We start from the raw sequence: 12,760 nt of genomic DNA, 5'->3' as shown, positions 1-12,760 counted from the left end.
GCTAGGGAATTCTGTGAACTGCAGCTTTGTGAGACACTTAACCTCCTCTGTCAGAGAGCTCTGGTGCCACAATAAACTACAGTTCCCAGGATTCCCTAGCACTGAGCTAGGACAGTCAAAGCAGTGTAAAACTGGATTATTTTTGCAGCGTGTTTTGGACCTTGGATTCTCTTTTAAAAACATGCAACAGGATTACATTCCTCTCCTAAAATTTATATTTGCTTTATTCTGCAAAACATGTAATGTTAAAAACTGATGTGTAGATTGTACAAAATACTGGTTTTATCTTGTATCATGTGTCAGTTTATCCTTATGGAGGATACGTGGTGTCAAAATATGAGTTAGGGGAAGGTGCCATTTATTCTGCGGTTATCAGTCTGGATTAGAGTGTTGTGATAAAGTGTGCTGCTTAAGAACGAACATTGCCTCGCCTTTATGCTGACAAATAAAAATGTATAGCAAGATCCTACCAAATCTGTAAAGCTGCTGCTCTAGTCTCTGAAACATTGACTTTGCAGCTGTGTGCTTAGCCTTGTTTTTTCATAAGTAGTTATCTGTTTTAATGACAGGTGGTCACTAACTGCCAAGAAGAAATTCATCACTGGTAAGTGAAAAATGTTTGATTGCATGCCTAAAATATCAATGAAAGCAGCCTGTGCTTGTTTTTAGAAAAGCACTGTGCATATATTCTTTAGAAAATTAACCAAATTCAAATAATAATATACTTTGGTGCATAATTTCAACTCTGCCTTGGCTTATTAAATTGCACTCTCCACATTTCTTACACTTTTGCTTTAATTCACCACAGTAATCATACTTTAAGATCTGTATATGTCTTTTAAAAGGATCTTGCCCCCCCCCCCCTTTTTGCCACCCAAAATAAGGGATAGAAAATAGTATAAACCTCTGTAAACCTTGGAGTTCAGTGGTTTATTTTTGTTACCGTTCCAAGAAAATAGCATAGTCAGTTGTAAAAGTACAGTATTGTTGAGTATCAAAATGGCTTTGGGTGATATCCAAAAATAACAATATAAGAGTTTAGATAATCAAGCCTATTATTTATAAAGGTTGCGAGTCTTTTCACTTGAAAGATAGATAATGGTTTCTCTTCGATTTATCTATTTGCAGTGAAAATATACTATTTGAAATCTGTAGATAAGTCTGGGCCTTTAGAGGTAGTATTATTCCTTAAAATATTATATCTGGCCTTTCTTGTTGATTATTCAGTGTATGTGTGTTTTTTTAGCTAATAAGAAACACCATAGATAGACATGTTTCCTATGAATATCTTGATAGAAAAAGGTATATTTAATGGTTAACAATTTTTATGAGTTATTGAAAGATAACACTTGATCTTAACAGATACCAAATTATGCTGCATCCATGCTGCGTTTACTAGGAATTTACAGAGAGAACAACAGGAGCCTTCTTGATTATTGTCTGCAGGGTTATTGCAAAATCGCAGCAACTGCCCCCTTTAGTGGAGAGATTAAACTTTTGGTTATACACCATCAAGCATATAATATTTTAAATTTATTTTAAGAGGCTTTTTCTTCATGCCCGAAAGACCTCTGAGAAAATAATTTATAGTTCATGTGTATCAAATGTTTGGTTTTGGGTATTTTTAGTTTAAATGCACATAAGCTGCAAGCCTTGGATAAGAAGAATGGAAAAGGGGTGAATCAAAGCCATCCTCATGCCTCATCATATTAAATTGTGACTGTGTGTTTGTTAAAAAAAATAGCAAGGGAATATGGTTTGCTAATGTTTAAAATGCGAAACCTGCTTTAATTTCCAATAAGATGGATATTATGGTGGTACTCATTGGTGCTCCTGAAGCCAAAATTTATCAGCCTTTGCATAATACAGTTCTGGTTGCTACGGATTTTGACTATTCAAACAAGTATAATATATATTGGGTTTGGCATAAAAGTTGACTACAGAGTGCAGTGAGTTCTATATTTCCTTCCAATGTAACAACAGTGACAGTGAAGCAAGAAAGATTTCACTCGTCATGAAATTTAAATCCTTCCCATGTCTTTACCCTTCATAGAAGGGGTGTGACATGGTTTGGAAGGGGGCAAATCTCTCAGGGAGATAGGGAATGCCATCTTCATTGGTGAGTGAACAAGGGCAGTGATTCCTTGCTCTAGTTCAGCTGTGTTTGATTAATCAGCTGGGGACACAATGTGAAAGTGTAGGTCCATTTAGGTGTTGGACTGGGATTCAGCAGGCTCCTGTATCCATCAGTTGGTAGTATGTCAAGGAGGCCTTCCTATTTACAGTCAGAGGTAACAACTGGGATTCTTTTGGAAGCACCAGGGAGTCTCTGAGCAGATACAGAACCTTATCGCACAGGGGCTCCATGGAACAAAAGGAGAACGGAATGAAAGGGGCTGAGAACGAGTGGGAGATGTATTGTACTGCAACAGAAGTCCCTCACTTGTTTCCTTCCCTTCCGTTCCCAATCCGTCCCAGAGGACGCAATTGTTCTGTACTGTTCAGAACAGTAAAATGTGTCCCCCACTCGTTCCATTCCCTTCCCGACCCCCTTTGGACCGTTCTCGTCCCGTGCCTGGAGTCTTGTGCGGTAAGATCCGCAGCTAGGACTCCTCACCTTCTGCGAGGCCCAAGATTTCAAAGAGAAGGCAGGTTTGTAGGAGAACTAATTCTGACCCTTAGTGAGTTGAATTAGGCCCATCTTTCATAGTCACTTTGAAACTTTAGTTGTAATTAGAATCATAGAATTGGAGGAGACATCCAGTCCAACCCCCTGCCATGCAGGAACTCACAAAGCACCCCCGACAGATGGCCATCCAGCCTCTGTTTATAAACCTCCAAAGCAGGAGATTCCACCACTCTCCAAGGGAGGAGTGTGTTCCACTGTTGAACAGCCCTTACTATCAGGAAGTTCCTCCTAATGCTGAGGTGGAATCTTTTTTACTGGAGCTTGCATCCATTGCTCTGGGTCATATTCTCTGGAGCAGCAGCACACAAGCTTGCTCCATTCTCAATATGACATCCCTTAAATTTTTAAACAGGGCTATCATATCACCTCTTAACCTTCACTTCTCTAGGCTAAACATATCCAGCTCCATAAGTCCCTCCTCATAGGGGATGGTTTCTCAATATATTTATTTATTTTAAAAACCCAGTAACAATATGCATCTTTAATCCGAATCCAAAATTTCAGAGTTTATCACACGGCAATCCTATATGCATTTGCTCAGAAGTAAGTTATGTTGAGTTCAGTGTGGCTTAGTTCCGTTGGATATAAGATTATTTCCTTATACGTCTTGGTTAAGAAAGTATGTCTGGAATTCTCATCTGTAGCTTTATAAAAAGTGTTTTCCATTTCTGGACAAATTGGCCCTTATTAAATTGTTTACATTGTCCTCACCATTTTTTGCATAGGGATAGAGGCAATACCTTTAATCTTTCCCCACCAGGATCACTTTTTGCAGTGTATAGCTGTGGCAAGTTTCCCTGTACATTTAAATTCAAAACCTATTTTAGAAATCATTAGTAGTTATCTATCTCTTTTTTAAAAAAATCTATGATATTTAGGATTGATACTAACCTGGTTTGAATTTGTTAACAGGAAGAAGGTGGAGGGTGACTATGAAGCTCTTCAGGAACGGCTTAGCACATTGCCAGATAAACTTTCTTATGATATTATGGTAGGTACGGTTTAGCTGAATGCAAATAGCAGAGAAAGTTAACTGTCAGTCATTGCAAATACTCCATTCACAAATAGGTTTGTGTCCAGTTTTGTGCTCCCTCTTTGCATGCTTCTTCCCTTCTTATTGATGACACTGGTGACGTGATATTTCTGCACTATGTTAACACTAACACATTTGCAAACATGATTAGAAGAGTGCTAACCATCTTTAGTGTTAACATTGGTGGAAATGTAGTTGTTATGGTCATCTCTGTAAAAGAAAATAAGGTCTAAAGGACTTCGATAGCCCAAGAGGAATTCATTATCTTCTAGCCATAGTTAGGTTTGAAACAATGCACCTGGATCATATCTATCTTAACTGTTGTAATTAAGGTGTTATAGTTAAACATTGGTTGATTGTCTAAAGGGTTAAATGTATGTTTTCTTTTTTACATCTAGTTTCTTCAAGGCTATAATAAATTATAACTTCCAGATTTTGACTAGTGTTCAACAACAAAATCAGACGCATCTGGTAGAGCCTGTTTATTATATGGAAATCCATAATTAAATATGCAATACACAGTGATTTCAGTGAAGTGGAGAAATAGCAGGCAATCATAGTCACTAATTTTTAAGTCTTGAGCTTTTTATTCTTGGTTTTTGTATAAAAAGTTTTTGGGAGTATTGTACCTACATTCTTGTTGGCATCTGCATATTTTTTTACTGTTTTTGAATTTGAATTTATTATTGTAATTTCAAAATCTGTTTTCAGGGCAACAATGTTAGTAATAAAGCAGGACATACTCTGCCTCTAGGACTGTAACCCAAATGTTAGTAAGTGAAGATTAAATGAATTTCGTGACTTATACCTAGACGTATCATTTACATCTAATTCTAGTTGTGTGATGAGATGCAACTAAGAATAGACATCAAGCTTTGAAAAATAGATGGTGGAACTGTTCTACATATATCCAGACTTGGCAAGTTAACATGGCTAGCACCAAAAGTGACTGAAACTAAAGTCTGTTCCCCAGAATTCCATAGCACTGAGTTATGGCAATTAAAGTGGTATCAACCTGTATTATTTCTGCAATGTAGATGCAGCCTTGATGTCAAGCTGTAGATGGAATTTTCCTTTAATTTTGTTCTTGAAAATAAGAGTCAAACATATAAACATGTAATATCTGCTGGGTAAGATTACTAAAGCCCTTGTACATTGTTGACCTTTTTTATTTTGCATTTCAGGCCTTTTTTTGCAAAAAAAATTTCTTGTGTGCAGAACCCACCAAAAATGAGGGAATGATGTAGTTGCTAGTACTGCCAAGTACATAGTTAGGGCTGTCCAACAGAACATATGTTATTAACCATATTGGGATGGTATGCGGAGGTGATGAGCTTACTTAAATGTATATTACTTTGTATTGTGCTTAAGATGATGACTCTGACGATTGCAAGGTCAGCAGGTAGGCATTTTGAGACCTAGGTGCTGCATGACGGAGTATGCTCCCGTCACTAGTCCCAGCTTCTGCAAAACTAGCAGTTTGAAAGCATGTAAAAGTGCAAGCAGATAAATAAGTACCACTTTGGTGGGATGGTAACAGCATTCAATGCGCCTTGGCGTTTATAGTCATGCTGGCCACATGACAGAGTCATCTTTGACAATGCTGGCTCCCTCGGCTTAGTAATGGAGATGAGGACCACCGCCTACAGTCAGACACTAGACAATCATGTCAAAGGGGAAAACCTTTACGTTTACCTTTTATTTTATTATCTTTCACCTTATTACAAGATGACAATTTATTATAATTTTGGATATAATCTTACGTTGTACCTTTTATTTTATTATACTATGTTTATTATTATACTATGTTTTGTTTTCCTTTGTTGTTGTTATTGTGTGCTTTCAAGTCATAACTGACTTATGGTGACCCTAAGGTGAACCAATAATGGGGCTTGCTTGGCAAGTTTATTCATAGAGCATTTGGCAAGAGAGTGTAACTTGCCCAAGTGAGTTTACATGGCTGAATCAGGATTCAAGCCTGGTCCCCTAGTTCAACACTCAAACTACTTGTTTTTAGTCTTATTTACCATATTTCATTGTATTTTACTTACTCTTCTCTTTTGTATTTTACAATATCTGATACTAATTGTTTTGATATGGTCAACTTGACTAATCAATAATTTTTTAAACTAAGATTCAGCAGTGAAAAATCTCTCAACCGTTGACAGTTTTTAACAACTTGTTTGTTAAGACATCATTTTCTCATCAAGGATAATAAAATTTATAAATATTCTTTGCACCTCTTTCCTAGATTGATTTTGATAAATTTCCCCATAAACAGCATTTGGGGGACAGTTGATATTGTTGGTTAAGTGTATAACTTGGATTGAAAATTACTAAAAACATCTGAAAGCTCAGGAGTAATTAATACAATTATTAATTAATAACTACTACATCTGCCTATGGGTATGGTGAATAGTGAGATTCTGTAATCCACAGATGAGATACTTGCTCAGATAATTGTTTTAGTCTTATTTTGTCTTATTTTCTTACCTTTGCTTTTTGCTCTGACAGGTACCTTTTGGTCCCCATGCTTTCATGCCGGGAAGACTGGTTCACTCAAATGAAATCACAGTACTTCTTGGGGACAACTGGTTTGCAAAATGTTCAGCAAAGCAGGCTAGTGATCTAGTTGAACACAGGAAAAAACGTAGGTATTTTTGTAAATATCAAATGATAGTCAAATAGCTCTGTACCATTTCTGGAAAATTACATGTCGGGTTAAAATCCCGTTGTGATTGAGGCATAATTCAACAAATGTTTACCTGAAACTGAAAAATAAGGAGTGCTTTATGTTAACATTTCCCAAATTAAAACTTGAAAACTTCCTTTTTTATAAATTACTTTCTTAATCGAAACTGTATGCTTTTATCAAAATCTTGTGGTGCTGTAAATGAATTCATGAAATGACAGTACTGATTGCATTAACATATGGTACTGTAATAATGCTCAATTGTAAATTGTAGTAGGCAGTCTTTGATACAAACATTGGCACCAATCAAAATTGACTGCTGGCATAAAATGTAGTATCATGAAATAGGAGGTTATATATTACCTGTTTTCTTTATGCTTTGTTTAATATGCTGCTTCTGTACTTATGAATGATTAGATGCATTCTGTATTTATGAATGATGGGAAGTATTTTATCCAATTAGATTGTTGTTATTTTTGTTGTTTTAAACTTTTGCCAGCATCTTTGCTTTTACTGAACCTTGGGGCCTAAGCAGGCACAATTCCCTGCCCCGGGGTTTTGTCCTGGGGTCAGTCCCTGCGCCCGTGCAGCATCAGGTATAACTCTTTTGTGGATTCTGGATTTTGTTTTACTTCACTCCATTATGTGCGTCCTTCCAAATCATGTCTTAATCACTATCCCCTTTTAAAATTCACCAAGGTATCTGATAAGAAAGTATATTCAGCCCTCCACATTCTCTAGGCATTTGTAGTTCCTCCACCATGATTCTGTGGTCAACGTCTGCCACATGTTGACCGTAGAGTTACCCTGGAGGGCCTAGAGATTCCTAGAGAGGTGTTCCCTTAGGTTAAAAAAAGGCTTCTTATTTGCAGTTTTTCCACTTTCACAAGAGTCATGTGCCTCTAACCCCAGTGATAGTGGAGGGGCAACTGTAGTGGTTACATCTTTGCCAATTCTTGCTCCATGCAGTAAACCAATACTTTTTTCAAGCAGCTCCTGTCTACTTAGGCCTCTCTTCATTGATCAGTTTGGTCTTAATCATGATATACTGATCCTCCCGGTGAGGATATAAATAAATATTATTATTATTATTATTATTATTATTGATCTGAACTAAATTAAAAATAAACTAACTAGTATCTGGTCCCTTGTGATTTGCCCATGTTTGATTGGCATTCAAATCTTTGAATGCCTAAGGGGTATCTGGTGCCTAGTGGTGGTAGTCATTTTTTCACTTATATCCTACCTTATCCAAAAGTCTGTCATCAGCTTTTATCTACAGTACTTCAACAGAACATTCATTTTCACAGTGCTTATACTCATGACTACCAAATGCTAGGGAGGCAAAGGAGATGAGGACAGGTGAACAGCTGGTGGACAGCATGGAAACATCTGGTTGGATGCTGTGTTGAGATTTTAGATTACATTGACTTTTGGTTTGATCCAGCATGGCTATTTTATATGTCCTTAACTGTCTTAGCATATATATGCCCATTTTATACATGAGAGAGAAGTTGTCATACACTGTTGTATGTGAAAGGAAACTCCTTTGAATAAAATTTGTGTAAATGTAATCAATGTAAAATGGTATCATCATATGTCCAACATGAATGGGAAAGAAGTAATCAAAAAGTACTTCTTAAAAACAATATAGAACAGCTTCTAAATTAGGGCTTCTCCCTTGTCCCATTGCAACCATATAAAATCTGCCCAATATGCTAAAAAGAATACATATGCTTTTGCATTTTGATAGAGAGGGGCACTTCAATGTAAGCCTGATCAGAAGAGAACTATGCTGGCAAGTACTTTTTCCAAGCTGGAAACTGTACTTACAATTGATATTTTTTCCCCTTGGTATATAATTATGATCTGTTAGGTATGCTTTTAATATTCCTCAAATATATAGTGAAGAGCCCCAACAAAAAAACTTCGTGAAAATCCAGATATAGTTATTTGGTGCCAAATCCTCCTACACAATTCCTTAAAAGCAAGAAAATAACTAGTCACATTAAAGGAAACTTCTTTACTGTGCCATAACACCCACATGTCAAATTAACAGCTCATGTTGATGACTTAGTACCTCAAGATCGTGTTGCCCTCTGCCTCCAACGTATTAGCGTAAACATTGCTTTCATTACTTTTCCCCCCACTTGCTGAAGAAAGACCACATATTGCATCTTTAGCCAAAATCTGCATTAAGCATGTTTTTACACCATACATTTGGGCCTTGATTAAGTGTGTGATGAGTTGTATTTTATGCATTATACCATAATTGAAGACAGTTTTCCTCCTCAAAATACCAGTTATGTATCAGAATTATACAGTTCCGTAATGCTGTAAGAGGGTATTCAGACTAGTATCTCAGACAAAGTAATTCCATAATTAAGGTTGCACTCATGCTTAGGGTATGTCCAGTTGAACCAATGGGGCTTACTTCTGAATAAACATGTATAGGATTGCACTGTAGATTTCCTATGCCGATCATTCTCAATTTACAGTATTTGTCACTGGAATGTATCTGTTCAGAAGTAACTCAGTAGTCACAGAGTTATTCATACAGTGAAAGCATTTTAAAACTATTTCTGTGTTGGCATGAGCACATAGTTACAAATGTTCATGTTCTCACGTGAAAGGCACAGAGCTGGTCTAGAATAAGGCCAGGTTCTGTATCTAGAAAATAACTCCATAATGACTGACTGATCTAAATATTTGATCATTAATTCTAGTGACCAAATAGTTATATGCTGATTAGTTGCCAGGACTGTCATATTGTTGCTGTTGATTTGTGTTCATATATTTTACAGTTGAATGGAAGCTTTTCTTAATTATTAAGCATCATCCAATATGCATATTGCACCTTTACTTGTTGGGGGTAAGCTAAATGATAGATTAAACATACAGTTGGCCCTCCATATCCACAGATTCAAGCATCCATGGATTTAAAATATTTCAAAAAAGTATAAATCCCAAAAAGCAAACCCTGATTTTGCCATTTTATATAAGGGACAGCATTTTACTATGACATTGTATTTAATAGGACTTGAGCATCCACAGATTTTAGTATCACGGTGGGTCCTGGAACTAAACCCCAGCAGATAACGAGGCTCCATTGTATATAGTGCAGCTGAAACACATACAGTGCAGTGCTAGCAAGTATTGCTGTTGTTGACTGCTCTCAAGTCAACCCCAACTCGTGGCAACCCTGTGGATGAGACATCTCCAAGACCCCTGTCCTCCACTGCTCTGCTTAGATCCTGCAAGTTCAGGCCCATGATCTGCCTGATTGAATCTATCCATCTGACATGTGGTCTTCCTCTCTTTCTGTTACCTTCTACCGCCCTAGCATTATTGTCTTTCCTAATGAGTCATGCCTTCTCATGACATGGCCAAAGTCAACTTCAGCATCATCTTTGCTTCCAGGGAGAGTTGATCTGGTCAAGGACCCATTTGTTTGTCTTTCTTGCTGTCCACGGTATCCTCAGTACTCTTCTCCAGCACCACATCTCAAATGAGTTTATTTTCTTTTTGTCAGCTTTCTTTACTGTCCGGCTCTCGCACCCATACATGGTGGTGTGGAATACAATAAATTGAATGATTCTGAAGTCAGTTTTCAGTTGTACACGTTTAAGATATTGTATAGTTTCTTCATGGCTGCCCTTCCTAGTCTAATCTTCTTATTTCTTGGCTGCAGTCTCCATTCTTATCAATGTTTGATCCAAGGTGCGGGAACTCTATTTTCATTTCGTCACCATCTAGGTTTTAAATCCTCCATGGTCAATATGTTTGTTTTCTTTATTTTCAGCAATAAGCGAGCAAGTATACCCAGTCTTAATATGAACTGCAGATAACATATATCTGAGGTGGGTCAAGGAAGATGTATACCTCTCCCAAAACTCCTTTCCCCCCAAATCCACCTACCATGCATACAAAGGTGCAGGAGGAAGGCTCACTTAATTTGGAACTCAGTTGGCATCCATTTTGGTTTGCCTTTGTGTGACAGAGATGGTAGCGCTTCTGAAGATGCTACTGACTGTTAAGAATAGAAGCCGAAGTAAGAATCTTGACCCCCCCTTCAAATTCTCTAAAGTCTGGAAGACATAACAAAGTATTTCATTAGCCATTTCTGTGTTCCAAGAAATATAGGCATCATTGTCCTGCCAATGCTGCAGTTTTTCTGCTGTGTATTGAATTTAATTCATTAATTAAACTAATTGATTTTTTTAGTCTTAAATTTTGTTCCCTGTCTGTGATACCAAATGACTTGTTTCCTTTGCTGGGTTATCCAACGACATAGCCAAGCTGATAACAGTTCAGCGGAAAGCCATGTCACTGTTTCCTAAGATTATCGGAGGTGACAAAGTCGGACAACAATCCAAGCACAATCCTTCTTAAAAGACATTTAAGAAGCTTAAACTTCAGGATAGGAGGAGAAAGATTTCTAAATTCTCAGTCTTAAGAGCTTGTCCTTTCCTGGCTGCTTGACTTAACTTTTTTTATTATGCATTTGAAGTTTTTGTTCCTTGTTGTATAGCAACCTGCAATAAAGTGGGGTAAATAGAACAAAATGGTCTTATCGTTTTTTTTTTGTTAAAAAAGCATTTACAAAACTTGACAGTATCAGAAAGAGCAAAATAGATGGAGGGAAACCAGTGGTGAGATCTCCTACATATTTATTTAAAGGATAAATGAGGCTACTGGAACCCTGTATCTTGGATTGCTGTCAGAGCATGAGAAGAGCTTTTTAAAAACAATTTTCACTGTCTTAACCCTCACCCTGTTTATGAAGCTGCTAGTTGCTGCTTGGAGGAAACATACCATTGTGTGTATAGTGCTCATATGAAGTCAGTTGCTCCATGGCACAAATGGCAGCTGGGAAAGGGGCAGCATTGAGCAAGCTATTTGAAGGTAAAACATATTCCTCCCCATCATCCCCATGTCAAATCACACAGAGTTCTACAATTTCAACCTGAAACAGGACATCTGTGATTTAATAAGATCTGAGATCTGCTGATCATGGTTTACTCACCAGCTCATCTATGTGAATATTGACTGAGAGCGGCTCTGTACATTACACGGAACCAGACCGAACGTATTGGACACACTGTTTCAGACATAACAACTTAAAGGGGAAGTCAAGTTTGTTTGTTTATTTGTTTATAATACATCACCACATACTTTAGCCTTTCTCAGTCTATGATATTTGAATATGTCTGGGAGAAAATGATCAAAAACATTATTCTTCCAATACTTTATGAAATGGTAAACTCCAAACACTTACAGTACATATCCAGTCCTGTTCAATTTATAATAATTCTAATACTGGACAGATTTGTACATTCATAAATGCAGTTTAAAATAGTTGGAGTTGTGAATCTGTGAAATATGAAATTCCCACTGTCTGGATTTCTGGTATTATATTATAGCTTTATGAAGCAATTATGGACCGGAATGGGTCATGGATACAGAGATCCCATGATGATGCTGTATTACAGTTTCTTTGGCCACAAACTAGATAATTCTGAAGAACATTCTGGGAACTGTAACCTTTTAAAGAAGTAAAATATTGGACAAGGCAGCTAGTGCTTACTGAATCATAAGATCTGCAATTCTGTAAAATTTTAATTTTGTAAAGAATATCCCAGTTTGTCAAGATAAATAGAATCAACAGGTGTAATGTTTTACAGAACTGTAAAAGAAAGGAGGCTGTCCTACAGGTAATTAGGATTTATATTCGGTGGGAAAGAATAATGAGTAGAGTTCTATTAATATTATTAGCTTAAGACTTAAATTGTATTCTTTGTCCTAATGCTTCGCAAGGTTATAGTATTTCCATTTCAGCCTATTCAGTATTCATACTGAAAATTAAAAATTCACTGCTGGGATTTGCAAAATGCACTTAAACCAAATTGTTTCTAGTTTTTATTTAATGTTTTAACTAAAACAGATATACCAAGTGATTTAGCTATGGTAAAACACTCTTTACTAATCTTTTTAAAAACAGTGTTTTTCAAGCATGAGAACATTGGGATCAGTCAGATAAACACAGGCATGTATAAATTCTTACTGAAAGGAGATGTGTTATGGATCTTTTTAAAGCCAAATTATTTGTTTAATGCAGAGATAGACAATTGGGGCACCAATTTCGGAAATAATTTTCTTGCCTTGGTTCCCTTCAGGGGTAACATAAGTTATCTTAAAACTACAGAACTGGGGGCTGGGGTGGGGGAGAGACTATAAAGCTGGCGGAAATAATAAAAATGGAAGTAGTTGGAAATCTACTTTGGTGTTGAAAACAAATAAATATGGCCTGTTACAGACTGCCAAAATAAAGCTGCTTCGGGTCTCC

The 12,760-nt window shown here is 36.8% G+C and overlaps 1 protein-coding gene across 1 annotated transcript in view; it reads left to right on the top strand.

Moving 5' to 3' along the window:
• Positions 1–12,760, top strand: part of URI1 (URI1 prefoldin like chaperone) — a 45,519-nt gene that overhangs the window by 16,661 nt on the left and 16,098 nt on the right. The window contains exons 2-4 of the mRNA XM_042437335.1: positions 570–604; positions 3,602–3,680; positions 6,237–6,372. Coding sequence (XP_042293269.1) covers positions 570–604; positions 3,602–3,680; positions 6,237–6,372 — 250 coding nt within the window. The remainder of the gene's footprint in view (positions 1–569; positions 605–3,601; positions 3,681–6,236; positions 6,373–12,760) is intronic.

This window comes from Sceloporus undulatus, chromosome 8, assembly GCF_019175285.1.
Source record: "Sceloporus undulatus isolate JIND9_A2432 ecotype Alabama chromosome 8, SceUnd_v1.1, whole genome shotgun sequence".
NCBI lineage: Eukaryota > Metazoa > Chordata > Lepidosauria > Squamata > Phrynosomatidae > Sceloporus > Sceloporus undulatus.
The sequence above is the reverse complement of the archived record's forward strand: the minus strand, read 5'-3'. Positions and strand labels throughout refer to the sequence as shown.